Below are 20,160 nucleotides of genomic sequence, written 5' to 3'. Positions count from 1 at the left end.
GAAATTGTGCTACTAAAAGGTAACCAAACCAAGTATATCCCTTGAAGATGGGGTGATCAGATGGTAACTTCCTGGCTTTGTTGTAGTGTTAGTCCTATCTACGGAGCAGTTTGAGTGCTGCCCTTGGGGAATTTTTAGCCAAGGTGAACACAATTGTCATAAATCTGCTTGTATTCTAGCGCAGTCCTTCTGGTGGTTTCCTACAAAGTGCATTGCGTGCTGCTGCTACAATCATAGTCCACGCACCAGATAATCTGTGGTACAATGATAACTTTACAACTCCCCCTTGCCCTGTGCAGGGTTGATTGGGGGGTGTGGGGTGGGTTTTGTGGGGTGTGTGTGTGTGGGATGTGGGGGGGGGGTGTAGGGGTGTGTGTGGGGTGTGTGTGGGGGGTGTGTGTGGGGGGGTTGTGTGGGGTGTGTGTGTTTGGGGTGGTGTGTCTGTGGGGTGGTATGTGTGGGGTTGTGTGTGGGGTGTCTGTGGGGTGGTATGTGTGGGGTTGTGTGTGGGGTGTGTTTGGATGTGTGGGGGGGTTGTGTGGTGTGTGTGGGTGTGGGGTGTGGGTGTGTGGGGTGTGTGTGTGAGGGGTGTGTGTGGGGGTGTGTGTGTGTGGTGTGTGTGGGGGGGGTTGTGTGGGGTGTGTGCGGTGGTGTGTCTGTGGGGTGGTGTGTGTGTCTGTGGGGTGGTGTGTGTGGGGTTGTGTGTGGGGAGGGGTATGTGTGTGTGGGGTGTGGGGCCTGAACCCACCATACGGTTGATTGGGGGGTGGGCTGTGTGGGGTGTGTGTGTGTAAGGTGTGGGGGGTGTAGGGGTGTGTGTGGGGTGTGTGTGGGGGTGTTTGTGTGGGGTGTGTGTGGGGGGTTGTGTCGGTGTGTATGTGTGGGGTGGTGTGTCTGTGGGGTGGTATGTGTGGGGTTGTGTGGGATGTGTGTGGGGGTTGTGGGAGGGTTGTGGGGTGTGTGTGTGGGGGGGTGTGGGGTGTGTGTGTGTGTGTGGGGGTATGTGTGGGGTGTGTGTGGGGTGGGGTATGTGTGTGTGGGGTGTGGGGCTTGAACCCACCATAGGTGGTTCGGGCTCGCTCGCTGCGCTTCCTCGCGTTACTGTGTCCCTGTATTTTTTTTCACAAAAAGGTGTGTCACCAACATGAAAAGTTTGGAAAGCTGTGCTCTACTGTTTTCGCACGTGTGGCACCAGTCTCGGATCTTCAGCAGTTCATGTAGCGTAGCCGAGCCCAGGATATATCTATCTGTGGCGCTACCGTTCAAGAGAATGCCTCAGCCGCTTTCATTATCTAGTGACGGTGAAATAGCCGGATTGCTGGCTAGTGGCGCCGATGGCTTGCGGAGCTCACCGTCTACACGTCCATCTTGATTTGTGGCAAGCTCCGGCCCCCAGAATAGCCTTACTTGTGCCCAAAGCATGACCTACACAGTCTGTAATGTCTAGTCAATCCTGTAAAATGCACCTTGAGGCATCTTGCCCACCGTGGACTATCTAGATAAAAGCATTTCAAAACTCCTCTTGCAGGCAGGTGAGATGTTACGTACATGGACCAGAAGGCGTGTGTGTCTCTGACTGCCAGGCAGACCACTTTCAAAGAATGTGAGGCCAAACTGGTGAAGGAGAAAACCTTCATGCAAAGCTCATCAATGTGTATCAGACAGAGCAGTGAGAATGTAATTACTTTTCTGGCTAATGCATGGCACTTTCTGGTGAAGGGTATTATAGCAACAAAAAAAATGTGTCAAACGGAAAGGGATTGTAGCGCCTGCTTATGGTGCAACTTTCTGCCAGCAACAAGAAGGGGTTTTCACCAAGTGTCCGTCAGTGCTTCATTGACAGATCGTAAAGGCATCAATAATTTCTTAACTACTGGAATCTTTCTAAAAGCCCTGAAAAAGGCATATATACGCCCATTGTTAAAGAAAATTAACCTTGCCCCACATGATCCCAACAACTACAGACCAATTACAAATGGACCTTCCCTGGGCAAACTGATAGAAAGAGCATTATTAGCCCAGTTGCCACAATACCTAAGTGAAGATAACTCCATATTTTCGGACTACCAAACAGGATTCCTCCCAGGAAGAGGCATAGAATCTGCCCTCATCACCATCTGATATGACCTTAAAAATACAGTAGACGGGAAGAGTTTGCTGCACTACTCTTGGACGCCTCAGCTACCTTCAACACAGTTAGCCATGAAACTATAATACAAACAGAGGTGTAGCTAGAGCTTGTGGCGCCCGGGGCTACCCCTCATCAGATTCCCGTCCCTTGGGGGGGGGGGGTGGGGGGGGGTGCTGGGGAAAAAGGACGTTGAGCGCTTGGAAGATGTCCGAGTCTCCGAGGAGAGACACGTAGTATTGCTGCTAACAGTTACCTCGATCATGAAAGTTATATTTAGTTATTTATAAAGTTTTATATAGCGCGAACTTGATCCCGAAGGATATCAGAGCGCTTTACAATTTGAGGCAAAGGTAACAAATCAGAACATTAGTCGAACATGGGGAATCTAATGGGCATTGAGATGTTTACTCCTCTCAAAATCGGAATGGTTGTTTGTTAGAAATGGGGGTCTCTAGTGAGCAATGGCTGGCCACTGTCCAAGTGGGGACCCTTTTTCCTAAGTCAGAGTAAGGGGGCTACCTACACCCTTTGATAACCCCTGCTCAACCCTGTGGTAACGAGCACGAGCAGCTAGGCTTATCTCAGAGGCAGTGTGTAAAGCATTTATGATCATACACAGTAACACAGTGAAGAACACTACAAAGGGACAAGTTGACATGTTATTGCTGAATTCCCAATTTCCCCTTGGACAACCTGCAACTGCCAAAAACAGTCCATGCCTAATTATATCACCCCTGCATAACATGCCAGCTCAGTCGAGGAATAACTCTGTCTTAGCCCACCCACCCAGAATAGTACTTGCTCCCGACAATTCTAATTTTACTTCTCACATAAAATCGCTGAGGGCATCCTCTTACATGCAGGAGTACCACACGGAATTTGTACAGTGTTTTTGTTCACAATCACAATGAATTTAGGTTTCTATTAATTTCCACCACTACACAAGAGACTGCACCCTTGGCATTTACACATCACAGGTAACCTCTCAACTTTGAACCATCTCAACATCGTTTTGTAATTGTTTTGATCCCACAACAAGATTGATGCCCAACAAGACTGATGCTGCCCTTGAAATTACCAGGAGCCACCAACCAACCCTTACTACTCAAATGTAGATTAATGTTTGGGTGCCCACTGCCTTAACACAATACCACCCTAGAGTCGGCCCGGCTCACAGCCATGCGCTGTTCCCAGTACTCACCGCCATGCCCTCTTCCCAGTACTCACAGCCATGCCCAGTGCTCCTTCAATAGATTCACAGATTAAACTGAGCAAACAAAAGGGCAGTGGTCGTGTCTTATTGTTGCTGGGCACATCCACTGCGGTTATTTATTCCTCGTGACTGCAGAGCCCGCAGACCTTGCCCTTCAGCCACTTTCTGCACGTGCAGAAGAGAGGCTGTGCCTATCACCGTATCCTACAGCCAGTACAATTGCCTCCTGTGCAATCGGATTACAGTGCTATAAACTCCCTTTAGTAATGTTGTTTCACTTATTTTCTTAAATTGTTTAATGGTGTCCTGCAGGGAAGTCTGCAGGGTTCATGATACATCTGAGAGCAGCTTAATGGTCATTAGGAGCAGGCCCTTTCCTTTACACATTAAAGGCCACAAACCTATAAAAAAGTGTACGAGACGAAGGCTATCTCCTATGCTACGTACCTATAAGTCGTGGCTTGAGCAAGTCTATAATTATGAAATCTAAGACATAAAGTAGTTATACGTTTTTTTATATAGCGCGAACTCGACCCGAGAGCCAGTTACATTTCACATTAATTTTTAGGCAAGGGGTGATTAAGTGATTTGTCCAGAATCACAAGAGACTGTGCTGACTCAGAGACTCGAACCGGGTACTCCTCAGTTTCACAGGGTGAAGCTTTGGCCGTTATACTACATCATCTACCGAGGTAGAGCACTCTGATTATATCTTATACTAACTTATATTTTAAAATGCGCGCAAATTCCCTCGAAAGTACAATTTGGAAGAACAATATGTTTGCAATGGAAAAGCTAATCACTGAAATCCAACATTCATTGGTAGGTTGGCAGACATAGTGCTCACGCATAAAGACGGAGTGCTCTCTCTTAACTCACATCTCTTATCTCTAATTGAGCAAACTCATACTCATGCAGAATGGGTATTAGAATTCAATGAAGTGCATACAGGGCCATAGATCCTAACTAACGGCAGAGTGCAAAACGAGTCTGGGCACTTAAAGAGTGTGGAAGTAGTGTAACACTTGTTGGTGCGTGCCGGTCGTGCAATGATTGCAGGTGTAATTGGACGAATGGTCGGTCATCTTTATTCTTTCCTTTTCTCACCTGAATTATTTTATAGTTGCGCTGCCGCTGGCCCTGGCCCGGACGTATGCAGGGGGCTGCAGGCAAGATGAAAGAAGAAGAGAATGGTAGTGACGCACTCCTCCAACTCCAGGCTCCACACGACGACGAGGGGCGAGCATAGGGGGCGCGGGGCGGGCGGTGAGCGCGTAACTCGTCACACTGCTTGCTGGGCGCGGCCAGGGCTGGCCAAAGTCCTTACAGGGCCGTCATTGGTTGCGCTAGCGCGCGCCGCGCACACTGCCACTGGATTGACGGCCCTGGAGGACTACTAGCGTGACTGAGCGAGGCTGGGAGGAGGAGGGGCAGGCCAACAACGGTCATCACATGATGAATGTTGAATTTTTATTTAATTTCGGACCTGGGCCGACCGTGACAGCAACTAAGTCTGTGTTTACACTTACAGTCAGTATTTATTTATTATAATGCCCATAAGAACTCTGTGCCGTCAGTGCTTAGTGTTAACTTTACACATTGCCATATGTAAAACTAAAGAGCGCCGCCGGTGTGTGTCACAGAGGCCGCCGCGGCCGCAACGGGCCTCGGCCTATGACAGTCAGTGCTGGCCCATGCGGCCGCCTCAGAAAAGGTGCTGCCTCAAAAAAGGTGCCGCCTGGGGCGGACCATCCCCCGCCCCCGCCCCCCCTAGCTACGCGGCTGAATACAAACACTTTATGAAGTCGGCATAGAGGGGACTGCTCTTGACTGAATCACAGCCTACCTTCAAAACAATAACACATGTTATCCATACTCCCCCTTTCTGTTCCAAATCATACTTCACAAAAGCAGGGGTCCCTCAAGGCTCTATCGCATCGCCCATGCTTTTCAGCATCTTCAAGAAGTCATTACCGGCAATTATCAATGAATTTGAGCTCACATGCTATAACTATGCAGATGGCACAGAAATACTCCTTATACTGGAAAGCCCCAAAGACATTGTAAAAGCAGAAATTTTCAGTTGCCTCAGAGCCATTGGTCAGTGGATGACATGGAGTCATCTCAAATTGAATGGTTCCAAAACTGAGATACTCACATGTGGCGGTTGGAAAAATTATGACCCACTCTGCTCCAGGCCTTACTATCTGGAACCTCCTCCTGAAGTATCTAAGGAACTAAGTAACATTTGAATTACCATTGTCTCCAAATATCAATGAATGCCCGAGTGGACAAATGAGCAAGCTTAAGCCTCATTACCATGAAAACCCTGCAATGCATCTTCCCCCACCTAGAATTTCCACAGAAGGTCCAGGCTACTATTTCTCTGGTACTGTCTAATCTTGATTAAGCCAGTGACCTCTACCACAGTTCATCTTTGGTAACTATGAAAAGACCATAATAGTTTCGGAACTCTGCTGCCAGACTACAGCTACATGTAAAGCCGCAATCCCACATCTTCCCTGTCTTGAGGACCCTACATTGGTTACCGGTTGCCAGAAGATCCACCTTAAAGCTGCTTTGTATCACCCACAAAGCAGTACATAGAACTGGACGCTTTTCATCAGGAATAAAATCACCAAATACGTCCGACAAAAAACCGCCGCTCAACATTGGCACCTCGCCTCAAAAACTCACAATGCAGGAGAATAAACCATACTTGAACATATTTCTCTGTTCAAGCAATCAAACTATGGAGTTCAATCATAAGATCCATGGATACCTATCTTATCTTCAGAAGACTACTCAAGAGTTGGTTCTTTCCTACTTAACCACCATACACAAACTATATATATATATATATATATATATATATATATATTTTATGGCACACAGGTTCCACCAACCGCCGCTCCACTCATCCACGGGTGCCTCTTGCCGCACGGTGGTATGCGTTATGTATTAAACAACACGAAAATCCCCCAATCCTCGGGATTAATTCAAAATAGGAGCACTCTCAGCCAATGTCGCGTAGGTTCACCAGGTATTTATTCACAGAGCCTTTCAGCAAAGTCAGTTTACAAACGCGTTTCGGCGTTGCCGCCTCCGTCAGTGTAAACTGACGTTTGTTTCTATTATTATTTAAATGAAACCATAGTGACCATATGTCACGTGTTGTCAACACAATAAACACAAACATAAAAAAGGCACATGCTTAGTAATTTCATCATTACTTTCACGGCAGCCATCTTATAACGACTAATATACTAATGACAATTCTTTTGCAATGCATCAGAAGCCCTTATATTTATCAAAGAATAGTGATATGGGTGTGTATCACAACATGATTATATCCAATAATTACGTTTTTTACTTCTCACGGCACCTTATGCTGCATATTTACATATATATATATATATATATATATATATATATATATATATATATATATATATATATATATATATATATATATATATATATATATATATATATATATATATATATATATATATATATCAAACACACAAAGGTTAGCCCCAAGGAGAGATACCACAGGCAGAATGGATAGTTCGTTTTCTTTATTTCCGTTCAGCAGTTTGCACACAGGGCTTCAGCATTGACCGGCAACATCTTGGTACATCGCCAAACGCGTTTCAGGAACACACTTCCCTTCGTCAGTGGCGGGTGCAGTGAACAGCAAAGCAGAATTGTAACGCACACGATGTTATAAAGAACCTGCCTCAGTGGGCGTGGCCATCTTCACGGCCTCTTGGTCCTTGTAGTCCGTTAAAGGTTTACCCATGTGGGTCTGCTTCGTGCACACTTGCTTGTGCAAATTGGATACCCCAGTGGGTTGGTGACAGTCTGTGTTGAAAGATTCTGTTCTGCTTTGTAGCTGCCAAACCACGAACAGTCTGCCTCCCAAAAGCCGATTTCCTTGTAGATTTCGGCAGGGCCCGCAAACCAGCAGTGGGCGTCTCTCCGCGGCTGGCAAAGCCGCTAATATCAAACACACAAAGGTTAGCCCCAAGGAGAGATACCACAGGCAGAATGGATAGTTCGTTTTCTTTATTTCCGTTCAGCAGTTTGCACACAGGGCTTCAGCATTGACCGGCAACATCTTGGTACATCGCCAAACGCGTTTCAGGAACACACTTCCCTTCGTCAGTGGCGGGTGCAATGAACAGCAAAGCAGAATTGTAACGCACACGATGTTATAAAGAACCTGCCTCAGTGGGCGTGGCCATCTTCACGGCCTCTTGGTCCTTGTAGTCCGTTAAAGTTTTACCCATGTGGGTCTGCTTCGTGCACACTTGCTTGTGCAAATTGGATACCCCAGTGGGTTGGTGACAGTCTGTGTTGAAAGATTCTGTTCTGCTTTGTAGCTGCCAAACCACGAACAGCCTGCCTCCCAAAAGCCGATTTCCTTGTAGATTTCGTCAGGGCCCGCAAACCAGCAGTGGGCGTCTCTCCGCGGCTGGCAAAGCCGCTAATATCAAACACACAAAGGTTAGCCCCAAGGAGAGATACCACAGGCAGAATGGATAGTTCGTTTTCTTTATTTCCGTTCAGCAGTTTGCACACAGGGCTTCAGCATTGACCGGCAACATCTTGGTACATCGCCAAACGCGTTTCAGGAACACACTTCCCTTCGTCAGTGGCGGGTGCAGTGAACAGCAAAGCAGAATTGTAACGCACACGATGTTATAAAGAACCTGCCTCAGTGGGCGTGGCCATCTTCACGGCCTCTTGGTCCTTGTAGTCCGTTAAAGTTTTACCCATGTGGGTCTGCTTCGTGCACACTTGCTTGTGCAAATTGGATACCCCAGTGGGTTGGTGACAGTCTGTGTTGAAAGATTCTGTTCTGCTTTGTAGCTGCCAAACCACGAACAGCCTGCCTCCCAAAAGCCGATTTCCTTGTAGATTTCGGCAGGGCCCGCAAACCAGCAGTGGGCGTCTCTCCGCGGCTGGCAAAGCCGCTAATATCAAACACACAAAGGTTAGCCCCAAGGAGAGATACCACAGGCAGAATGGATAGTTTGTTTTCTTTATTTCCGTTCAGCAGTTTGCACACAGGGCTTCAGCATTGACCGACATATATATATTCACAAAAAAACATAGGTTTCACACACGTTATAGTTAGGAATAAGCATTTAAAAAACCTTGCAAATTCACAAAAAAAACATAGGTTTTGCACACGTTATAGTTAGGAATTAGCATTTAAAAAACCTTTCAAATTCACAAAAAAAACATAGGTTTTACACACGTTATAGTTAGGAATTAGCATTTAAAAAACCTTGCAAATTCACTGAAAAAACCATAGGTTTCATATCAGTTATAGTTAGCCGGACAATTTACTCATACAAAACCATTGAAATTCCCACGCTATAGTTAGTTGTACTCACTATAACTGGCGCGCCCGCAATGCACTGCTAATGACGTCACATATTACATCACTCATGACATAGTCAGTGACATCACTCATGACATCACTGATGCTAATTCTTAACTATAACGTGTGTAAAACCTATGTTTTTTTAGTGAATTTGCAAGGTTTTTAAATGCTAATTCCTAACTATAACGTCTGTAAAACCTATGTTTTTTTTTGTGAATTTGCAAGGTTTTTTAAATGCTATTTCCTAACTATAACGTGTGTAAAACCTATGGCTTTTTTAGTGAATTTGCAAGGTTTTTTAAATGCTAATTCCTAACTATAACGTGTGTGAAACCTATGCTTTTTTTATTGAATTTGCAAGGTTTTTTAAATGCTAACCCCTAAATAAAATATGTGTGAATATCTATGTTTTTTATCATGAATATAAATACAACATCAAAACACTCAAACTAGTTTTTTGTTTTTTTGTATGTTTTTTGGCATGCGCGCAACGTGCGCGCACCCCTGCACTCAGTTTGAAAAAACACAAAATGGCGGCTGAAGTGCGCGCACCTCACGATTCTTTTTAAATATATATTTTTTGGCCCTTTGAGGTCCTTCAGGGACCCCCTGAGAAGGACTAGGGGGTCAGGAAGTGTATACCCTGCTCCCCTTTCCTGTTTTCCACTTTTGTTTTGAACTCTCTTCTGCCTCGGGGGTGCGAGCACCGTGCGCGCACCTCACGTTTAAAAAAACGAAAATGTAATGTTTTTTTAGGCCGTCGGGGTCTTTAAGGGACCACCTGAGAAAACCTAGGGGGTCAGGGAGTCTGTTCCTTGCCTCCTTTGTATGTTTTTAAACTTTTATAATAATCGTCATTTTCGAGCGCCGTGGCGCGCCGTGCGCGCATGTCAAATCATGTGACTCAAAAATAACACTTTTTATTGGTTAATACTAGTTACTATTCTTGAATCTTAAAAAACCCCACTCACTTCCCTCACTATTTGCTTTATTCTCCTGGAAGGAGGACCCTTTTTTGGAGCTGCAAGCAGAAAAATCAACAGGATGGCAGAAAGACAGGAAACAACATCTTCTTCTTCTGACTCCCACCTAGAATATCGCCAGCGGGCCAAGAAGGGGAAATCTTCTTTTATTTGGAAGTTTTTTACTTTCCCAGAGGGACTAAAAAAGGTAAATGCTCCTAAAGTAACGTGTACCCTTTGTGGTAGTGTTCTTTCAAGGGGAAACCCTCTCAAAAAATACTCCTTTTCCATTCATACCATGATCAGACATGTAAAAAATGTGCACCCTGTGCAATATGCCCAAGCAGCCACAAGAGCTCTGGCCCAGCAGATTCCACCAGCTGTGGCCAGCACATCTACAGCTCCACCTCCATCGCCAGCAACAGCAGAAATGGACCTTAGGTCATATTTGGCGCATTTGCATATGCGGTGCAACAAATGCTTTGATCCTATTGTATATGGAGAACAGAGCCTGAATCTAATTGAACGCAGCATTCAGAACCATAAATGCTCTGAAAGGAGTTAATTTTTTTTTATTTTTCATTTATTTTGTTCTTGTTGAACAGTTTCCAAGTTGCAGTTCCTGAATCTTCTTACAAAAAAATATAAAACAAAAGAAAAAAAAGTTCTTTTCAGAACTCATTCACTTCTCCAAAAAGAGTTGTATTCCTAACACACTGTGTTGTTCATTTTTTTGAATGAAAGTGTAGTGCATAAATGAATGATTGAGATGACTAGGTGAAGGGAGGAAGGGACTGAGGGAAAGAGTGGGAAAAGGGGAGTATGGTGAGTGACAAAAGGGGAGTCGAAGAGTGACTGAAAGAAGGGGATTAAGGGTAGGGGAGTGAGATAAGGGGAGTGAAAAACTAAGGGAAGGGCAGTAAAGAAAAGAGAATGAGGGAGGGGGAATGTGATAAGTGGAGCAGGGGCAGAGACAGGGAAGGGGAGGAAGAGACTGAGGGAATGAGTGAGGAAAGGCGAGTATGGTGAGTGAAGAAAGGGGAGTCAAAGAGTGACAGATTTATTTTACCTGACACATCTCTGCAAATTAGCAGAGATGCGCCAGGAAAGATGCGGCGCATAAGTTTATCCTTGCGCCACCCATGATGCACTGCATTTGCAATGCCGTGCACCATGGCGCTGGAATAAACAGATGCGTGTCGCATCTAGGGCGTAAAGTTGGCACAGTGCTGAAATTGTGTTGCATGCGGCACGCAACTCCAGCACTTTTCCAACTTGCCCTATCTGTAACGTGGTGAGTCAAGCCTTACACCTGCTTCAACCAGGTGCAAGGTTTTGACGCATCAGCGTTGGTAAAGTGACTCAGTGAAATCTTGTAGATTTCACTGAATCACTTTTCAAGGGCGTTCTTGCGATGGAACGCCCACCCCTGCGTGGAAACGCCCACATGAAACCTGACACTGGTTTCATGTAGTGCAGGGTTTCACAACGTGACGCATCTATAAGCAAGACATAACATTCCTTTTTCATTTCAACAGCACACCCTGGATCTTTATTGCACAGCATAGAGCCTATTTGGGAACTAAGAGGCGTAACAGACATGCTGCCTAAGATTCTCTAGCAGTACATATCCTAAAGCCTAACTGACTTCAAGAATACATGTATTCCCATATTTTTTAAGACATCAACTAAGCAATTTATTCACCCAGATTCATTTGAAATCAAGCTTCACTCACAGTGTGATCTTAGACACATGACAGTATAACTTGCAAATCAGTAAAATAATTACTATCTGCTCTTAAAACATTTTCTATGGCATTTCTACAGTATACCAAAAATGGTTACAAAACTACAAGGTGACAATCTGACAATTCTAACAGTTGTAAGGAAGAAAAAGAGGGTAAAAGTAAAGAGAACGAATAAATGAAAAGGAATAACTGAGATGTAGTGAGGAAGTCAAGAAAGAGAGTTGAAGGAAAGAAAGTGAGGAAGGAGAATAAGGAAAAAGTGAGGGATTAGATATCAGGATGAGGGAAGAGGAGTAAGGAAAAAAACATAATAAGAAAAAATAAAAAGTAGTAAGTGAGAGGAAATCATTTATAGAAAGAGAGAGGAAAGAAAAGGAAGAGTAGTGGAAAGAAAAGAAAACAGTGAGAGAGAAAAAATAAGGACAGTGACATACTGTGAGGGAGTGAAACAGTTATAGTGACTAAGGCATAATAAAAGGAGAAATGCAGTGAAAAAGAGTTAGAGGCTCATCTTTAAAAATGCTTTTGAAGATTTAGAAGAGTGGCAGTCACAAACCAGATTTTCATATGCAGAATCTCTGAATAATGCTTCTGTCACTGCAGCCTCAGAATAATGGCACAGATTCCCTCTCATTTCAGACCCATATTCATGTACATAACCAATCAAGTTTCTTCCCACACAAATTCAAAATCAAACTAACATTTCAATTGGTTCTACCTTTCAATATTTTCAAAGTCACATAAAGTTCAACCATCCCCCCTCTGCCCTCTCTACCTTTTACCATGGTAACACCTCATACTGCACCTGGCTGAAGACACAGGTCAGAAGTTCATATCTCAATGTTGCAAATAAAACCAGCAAGGCTGTTTGACCTTCAAATACACCTGCTTATCCACTGCTTTGTTAGTTTTGATGATTTTTTCCCAACCAATAGCATTTTTCTTTTTAAAAAAACATTAGCATGCACCCTAGTTTTCAATCTTGTATTGTAAGAAACAACCAATCATTTCTAGTTTTTCAAGTGCACTGAACTTCATCCACATTTTTTTCTAAACTCTCAGCTTCTAACTGCCATTTCACTTCCAGAGCCCATCTGAGTACTGCTGGTTCTGCCTTCAAAATGCTAAAAGTTTGGGTTATAGGACACAGCTATATATACTGGAGTAAAAGGTATGCAGCACATAGATGCTTTCTCAACCTTGATTTACCAAATGTGGATTTTATGTGGATTGGCCAGAGAGGATTAAAATGTCACCAATTGATGTCATTGGTAAAATCCTTTTTACATCTGCCACACCCTGACCTCATTATTGTGCACTGTGGTGGAAATGACCTGGGCACTTTGACTGGGATAGGTCTGGAAATGCTTTAAAGGACACCTTTGGGCAATTGATGTCACTTTTTCCGCAAACTGCCTTTGTATATTCAAATATATGATAGACAAAAATGGAATTGGTCCAACCAATATTGTCCACAGATTGAGAAAGCAAGGAAACATGTGAATAAGTCTGTTTCTGCTTTCCTCAGAGACTATGGAATGGGTTCTATATACCACAACAACTTGCAAGGCATTTATAGAGGAGACGGTGTACATTTCACAGATGACGGGAACAGAGTCTTTCTTTTGAATTAACAACTCTGCATCGGTACTTACTTGTAGGTACCAAAAACACTTTATAAACCCAACAGCTCTTTTTAGAGCCAACCAACATCTAAACTCTCAAAGATGTTATTTAACTATATTTTTTTGTTTTTGTTTGTCGACGTGCGCGCACGGTGCGCGCACCGCGCGGTATTTTTTTCTCGAAAACATATATTTTTTTGCCCGTTGAAGTCCTTCAGGGACCCCCTGAGAAATCCTAGGGGGTCAGGGAGTCTCTACCTTGCCTCCTTTCCACGATCTCCACTATAGTTTTTCACACTCTTGTAAATCGAGGTGCGCGACCGGGTACGCGCACCTCGCATCTTTTTAGAAAAAAAATGTTTTATTTGGCCTTGGGGGTCCTTAATAAACCCCCTGAGAAAACCTAGGAGGGCGGACAGTCTCCACCCTGCCCCCTTTCCACGTTCTGCCCCTTTGTTCTCTACAATATGTTGACTCGCACTGACAAAATGGCGGACAACACTTCCTGATTTCCTCCGAATCGAATGTTGACAGCCCTCAAACAGCAAATCAGAATTCCTCTCGCGCGCACCTATGCCCGCTTATAGATATATAATTGATTTCAACTTTAATTTTCTCAGCAACTACTGGAGAGATTTACACCATTTAAAGAAAAGCATAATCTGCGAACCAGACTCCTACCTTTTTGCCAAATTTCTTATAATTCCATTTAGCCGTTCGGGCTGTAGCCGTGTCTAATCGTCCTATGGAAAATAACATGGGGAAAACACATTTTGGGACCCCCTTTTATCTCAGCCCCCACTTCATGAATCCCCCCCAAACTTTCAGGGAAGAAGCGGAGCGGAGCGGGCCATCTTCTTTGAGAAATTCGCAAAGATTTGTCCACCGGCACCAAAGTTATTCCCAATGGAATGTTGCGGATTTCCTATGGAAACTAGGTCCTAACTAGAACTACCTACTGGCCATTAGGTAATATATATATATATATATATATATATATATATATATTACCTACTGGCGAAAGCCAGTAGGTATATATAGTTAGGATTTTTTCTCTATGGAACTTTTGAAAATTCTATGCCTAATAACTTTGGCGTTTGTGGACGGAATTGGCTGAAATTTTCAGGAAAATGGCACATTTTGTTTCTGAGCAGCTCCTGGAAATTTGGGGGGGGTTCGTCAAGGGGGGGCTGAGAAAAAAGGGGGGTCCCAAAACACGTTTTTCCCATGTTAATTTCCATAGGGCGGTTGGCCTCACTTTTAGCCCGAACGGCTGAATGGATTTCCACGAAACTTGGCAAAATTGTAGGGACTGTTAGCCCGATGTGCCTTTGCTAGGTCTCAATATATGTGCTTCAGTGGATTTTGAGAAATGAACGTTTAAAACAAGATATATATCTGTAACAGCGCTCCGGGCAGCGCTCCGGTTCGCGAACTTTTCGCGTATCGGAACTTTGCGAAGCGAAGCTGATTGGCTCTCCGGTGTCTGTCAACATTCTAAACAGTCCGGAGCGGCCGCCATCTTGTCTCTCGGTAGGATCGAGAGACAAGAGGAGGCCAAAACAAAGGGGGAAATGAAGGAAAGGGGGCAAGGTAGACCCCTTCTGACCCCCTAGGATTGATGAGGGGGATATTATAGAGCCACGCCGGGCCCCAAAAAAAAAAAAAATTCCGATTTTTTTCGCCGTAGAGACGCGTCTTGGTTCGCGAACCGGGCAGCTAACCGGGCAGCTAACCAGGAAGCTAACCGGCAGTGTAACCCAAAAAAAAAAAAAAATTCCGATTTTTTCGCCGTAGAGACGCGTCTTGGTACGCGAACCGGGCAGCTAACCGGGCAGCTAACCGGGAAGCTAACCGGCAGTGTAACCCAAAAAAAAAAAAAAAAAAAAATCCGATTTTTTCGCCGTAGAGACGCGTCTTGGTACGCGAACCGGGCAGCTAACCGGGCAGCTAACCGGGAAGCTAACCGGCAGTGTAACGGGAGTCTGAGGCAGCTAACCGGGCAGCTAACCGGGAAGCTAACCGGCAGTGTAACGGGAGTCTGAGGCAGTTAACCGGGCAGCTAACCGGGAAGCTAACCGGCAGTGTAACCCAAAAAAAAAAAAAATAATCCGATTTTTTCGCCGTAGAGACGCGTCTTGGTACGCGAACCGGGCAGCTAACCGGGCAGCTAACCGGGAAGCTAACCGGCAGTGTAACGGGAGTCTGAGGCAGCTAACCGGGCAGCTAACCGGGAAGCTAACCGGCAGTGTAACGGGAGTCTGAGGAGTAGCTGATTGGCTGTCAATATTGTAAACAGTCCGGAGCGGCCGCCATCTTGTCTCTCGGTAGGATCGAGAGACAAGAGGAGGCCAAAACAAAGGGGGAAATGAAGGAAAGAGGGCAAGGTAGACTCCTTCTGACCCCCTAGGATTGATGAGGGGGATATTATAAAGCCACGCGGGGCCAAAAAAAAAAACAAAAAAAAAATCCGATTGTTTCGCCGTAGAGATGCGTCTTGGTACGCGAACTGGGCAGCTAACCGGGCAGCTAACCGGGAAGCTAACCGGCAGTGTAACGGGAGTCTGAGGAGAAGCTGATTGGCTGTTATCATTGTAAACAGTCTGGAGCGGCCGCCATCTTGTCTCTCTGTGGGATCGAGAGACAAGAGGTGGAAAAAAAAAGGTGTAAATGAATGAAAGGGGTAAGGCAGACCCCTCCTGAACCCCTAGGATTGATGAGGGGGCTATTAAAGTTCCCTGGGGGGTGAAAAAAAAAAATTGCGATTTTTCGCGGTAAAGGTGCTTCCTGGTACGTTAACCAGGCAGCTAACCGGCAGCGTAACGGGAGTCCGACATATTGTGTTTTTTGAACGTTTGTGATATGTGCACGTGTGGATTTTGTCTAATTAAGGTTAAAAAAATATATATATATCTTTAAGCGTGTTCTGGCGCGCTTACGTTTTGGGTTTGGTTTGCGCTGCAGAGACGATACGTCACGGTTATGCGATGCATCATGAGGCGTCTCACGGGCTACGTGATACGTCACTTAATAAAGAATATATTTTACAGCTATAGATATTAGCTTTTAAAAAACCAATGAAATTCACAGAAAAAACCATAGGTTATAGACCATATATAGTTAGGAATTTGCATTTACAAAACCTTGAAAATTCACTGAAAAAACCATAGGTTATAGACCATATATAGTTAGGGATTAGCATTTAAAAAACCTTATTTTATTTGCACAAAACCATTGAAATTCCATATATAGTTAGTTGCACTAACTATATATCGCGGACCCGCAATCCACTGCTAATGATGTCACATATTACATCATTCATGACATGGTCAGTGACATCACTGATGACATCACTGATGACATCTCAAATGACATCACTGATGACATCACTGATGACAACACCCAGTGACTGTATGTTTCTGTAAAGTTAAAATATGTCTTACATATTGAAGAATGAGTGGATGTATAAGTGTCTGGATGAAGGATTTAGTAGGTGCATGACTGACTGTATGAGAGAATGATTACATGTGTCTCACTGAGTGCATGGGTTAGTGATTAAAGTGTCTTAATTTGGCAATCATTATTTATGTTCTTCTGTAAACTGCTGCATGTTTAAATCAGTAGCTATATCAGTAACTATATGGGTTATTGAATGGTTGCCCAAGTATTTGTATGGGAGACTGAGTATGTGTGTGGGTGGCTGGGAGGTGTATAACTCTGTGCATAGATGTGTGAGCAGTTGATTCCCTAGGTGTATGGGTTCAAAAGTGCATGTAGAAACAGCTGTATGGACAGTTGACTGTGTGCATGAGTATATTGGTGAGTGAATGGATATCTCAGTTCTACATGTCAAAGTAAGTACATATGTAAAACACACTCCATGTGAGAGTTGACATATATAAATAACTGAACATAAGAGCCAGTGAATGTGAGAGTGGCTGTATGAATCATTGTGAACTTGTATCAAGGATTGTATACAAGAGTAAATATGTGTTAGTATATGTTTGAATAAGTAAGGTGTGTATAACTGTATAGTTAAGGAAATGGAGATGTGATTGATTCTTTGCATGACTGACTAGGTGTGTGAGTAACTCCATGGATGTGTGACAGTCTGTGAATGCCTGTTTACACTGAGTGTATCTAAGGTTATATTAGAGTCTGAAGATGTATTATCACATAAATGATATCATCAGTGATGTAATCAGTAATGTCAAATGAGATGTCAGTGATGTCATCAGTGATGTCATTTGAGATGTCATCAGTGATGTCATCAGTGATGTCATTTGAGATGTCATCAGTGATGTCATCAGTGATGTCACTGACCATGTCATGAATGATGTAATATGTGACATCATTAGCAGTGGATTGCGGGTCCGCGATATATAGTTAGTGCAACTAACTATATATGGAATTTCAATGGTTTTGTGCAAATAAAATAAGGTTTTTTAAATGCTAATCCCTAACTATATATGGTCTATAACCTATGGTTTTTTCAGTGAATTTTCAAGGTTTTGTAAATGCAAATTCCTAACTATATATGGTCTATAACCTATGGTTTTTTCTGTGAATATATATATATATATATATATATATATATATATATATATATATATATATATATATATATATATATATATATATATATATATATATATATATATATATAACACGGAGGACCCTGGAGTGCGAGTCATTTGTTGTCCTGGAGAAAGGTTACTTTGAAACCTTCGTGAATATATATATACCACTTGTCTTTACATCTTACACCATCACCTACCTGGGGGCAAAGTACTGCACTCTGGGAACTGCAGTTCGGGACCACGCCCAGAAACTGCAGCAGGTGGGTCCCATCAGATCGTGGGCGAAACCTTGGCCACATGGCTACAGAAGGCAGCAGGACAGCATTTGGTGCGAGAAGGGAAGCATTCAGGACGCTTGCGGCGCTGATGAAGGCAATTCAATGCCCAGTTGTGGCCTCTACCGTCTTTTTTCGTGAAGGAGATAATTTGTATATATATATATATATATATATATATATATTGCTACGCTGAACATGTCTAATCTTCACCTCCGTATCTTTAATAGAATTGAAAATTCTTGTTCACGTTTGCTCGAAACTTCTGATGAACTAGAAACATGTTATGTGAAACATTGCAGATTTAGCGGGGTCTATCTAATTTGTTCCCAAATGTCTGGATTTTTAAAAGCTTGATTAGTGAAATGCCATATAATAATCTGTATAGGGCTCTTTGTAGAATGGCTGATGTTCAATAAATAACTGCAAATTATTTTTTTATGTATATAATGCTTGTTCTGACCAAAATACATGCTCTCTTTCTTTTGTGGCAGGTTTCTTCCAATTGGCCAACTCGAGGGCAAGTGGAATTCCAGAATGCATTTTTATCATATCGTCCAGGACTTCCTAATGCCCTAGATGGGGTGGACTTCTCTATTTCCCCAAGAGAAAAGGTGGGCATCGTGGGAAGGACTGGATCAGGAAAGTCAACCATCTTCATGGCTCTGTTCCGTATGATGGAGCTGGAAAAAGGGAAGATCCTGATAGACAATATCAACACCCGGTTGATTGGACTTGAGGCACTAAGGTACGATAGGCTGAAATACGCTGAACAGCACAATTGTGCAACACAAGTATTTTGATCTATTGCATGGTCGTATATTTCTAGAAATAAGGTTTGCATTCATTTATTTGTACATACTATGTTGTGTTGGAGTTATTTTATGGTGAACCTCTAGATACTGCCGCAAAGACCTATGGCAATCTTTGCCCTACACAGTGTAGTTATAAAAATATGTATTTATTATTAACACCCACTAATACATTGCAATATCTCCTACCTGGAGATATACTCTCAATACACACAATACTTCAGTAATAGAACAGTTAAGTAGCACAAATACACAGTGGTCACCAGGGGGGAGACCAAACCATATACTAATAAAGTGGAATGTGAACCACGACCTAAGTCAAAACTGGACCCTGAAGACTTAGAAGAGCCGAAGACCCTAGGAACCACTCAAGGTAAGAACCCAGGAACCCTTATGAAGGCCATGTGCAGAGTGGGAACACAACTGCATGCTTAATACAATTCAATGAGGAAGTCGGGGTAACAGTTTTCAAGAAGAAGGACCCTTCCCAGAGGACCCTGAAGAAACCCTGTGGAAGTTGCAAGGTTGGAGAGTCACTCCACCCGTGGATACCCTGGGAACCAGAATACCTACACCAGGGAAGCCTGGTGCATAAGTGTGAAGTGATGTCAGAAATCGTTGTAGACCACAATTGAAGACTTCAGTAAAGATGCAGCTGACAAAGAAGGTGAAAGAGTCCGGTGGAATCCATGGGTCGATTCAGGAAGAGAGGTACCTGCAAGCAGAGGGGACAGAGTCTATGCCACTCAGGAGTGACCAGGGGGCACGGAAGATGAATGCCCACCGATGACGGAAGATGCATGTGAGTTGACGGTGGCCTTGGCGCTGTACCTGTGTAGACCAGGCAACACTGCGGAAGACCAGGGGCCATTCACGACTTGTCCGATGTCAAGAGCCAGGAGGTTGGTATCCGGCGGGAGCACCAACAAGCCTTAACAGGGACAACAAACGTGGCAGACAAAAAAGGTGCAGTGTCGGGAACAACAAGATTCAAGGGACTTGCCATGAGCAAATAAGTCAGTGTAGGCCTGAGCAAACAGGGGAGCCCACTGGAGCCAAAGAAGACCCTAAAAAGGACCCACAGGCCAAAGGCACAGGAGTCGCAAGAGGACCTCAAGCAGCTCACCAATGATGCAGGCCCTCAGTGCAGAGGATGTGGTGAGGATGAAGAACTTGGTAGCAAGAGATGCTGGAGCTTCTTGGAGCCTGAAGATCTCTGGAGAAGAGGGTCAACAAGCCTTACGGTAAGCCAACGCAGTGCACAGTTGTACTGCTCCAGTGGTTCCAATGAGAGATACTGGCTTCAAATGTGCTGTGGAGACAGGGCCTGTCTCGAGGGAGTTGCAGAACCACCACCTATGTGGCTGAACCTTTCGGAGTCTGCAGGAGTTCAGGAACAGCAGACAGGTCAGCTTT

General features: G+C 44.0%; 1 protein-coding gene across 2 annotated transcripts in view; it reads left to right on the top strand.

Annotated features, from left to right (window-relative positions):
• LOC147706829 (ATP-binding cassette sub-family C member 10-like) overlaps positions 1-20,160 on the top strand; it is a 1,327,484-nt gene that overhangs the window by 1,254,163 nt on the left and 53,161 nt on the right. For both annotated transcript variants that reach the window (XM_086925963.1, XM_086925964.1), the window contains one exon: positions 18,427-18,680. In XM_086925963.1, the coding sequence (XP_086782089.1) occupies positions 18,427-18,680 (254 nt within the window). The remainder of the gene's footprint in view (positions 1-18,426; positions 18,681-20,160) is intronic.

The sequence above is a fragment of the Lissotriton vulgaris genome, chromosome 6 (assembly GCF_964263255.1).
Source record: "Lissotriton vulgaris chromosome 6, aLisVul1.2, whole genome shotgun sequence".
Taxonomy (NCBI): Eukaryota; Metazoa; Chordata; class Amphibia; order Caudata; family Salamandridae; genus Lissotriton; species Lissotriton vulgaris.
Note: the sequence above shows the minus strand (reverse complement) of the source record. Positions and strands in the feature narration are given on the sequence as shown.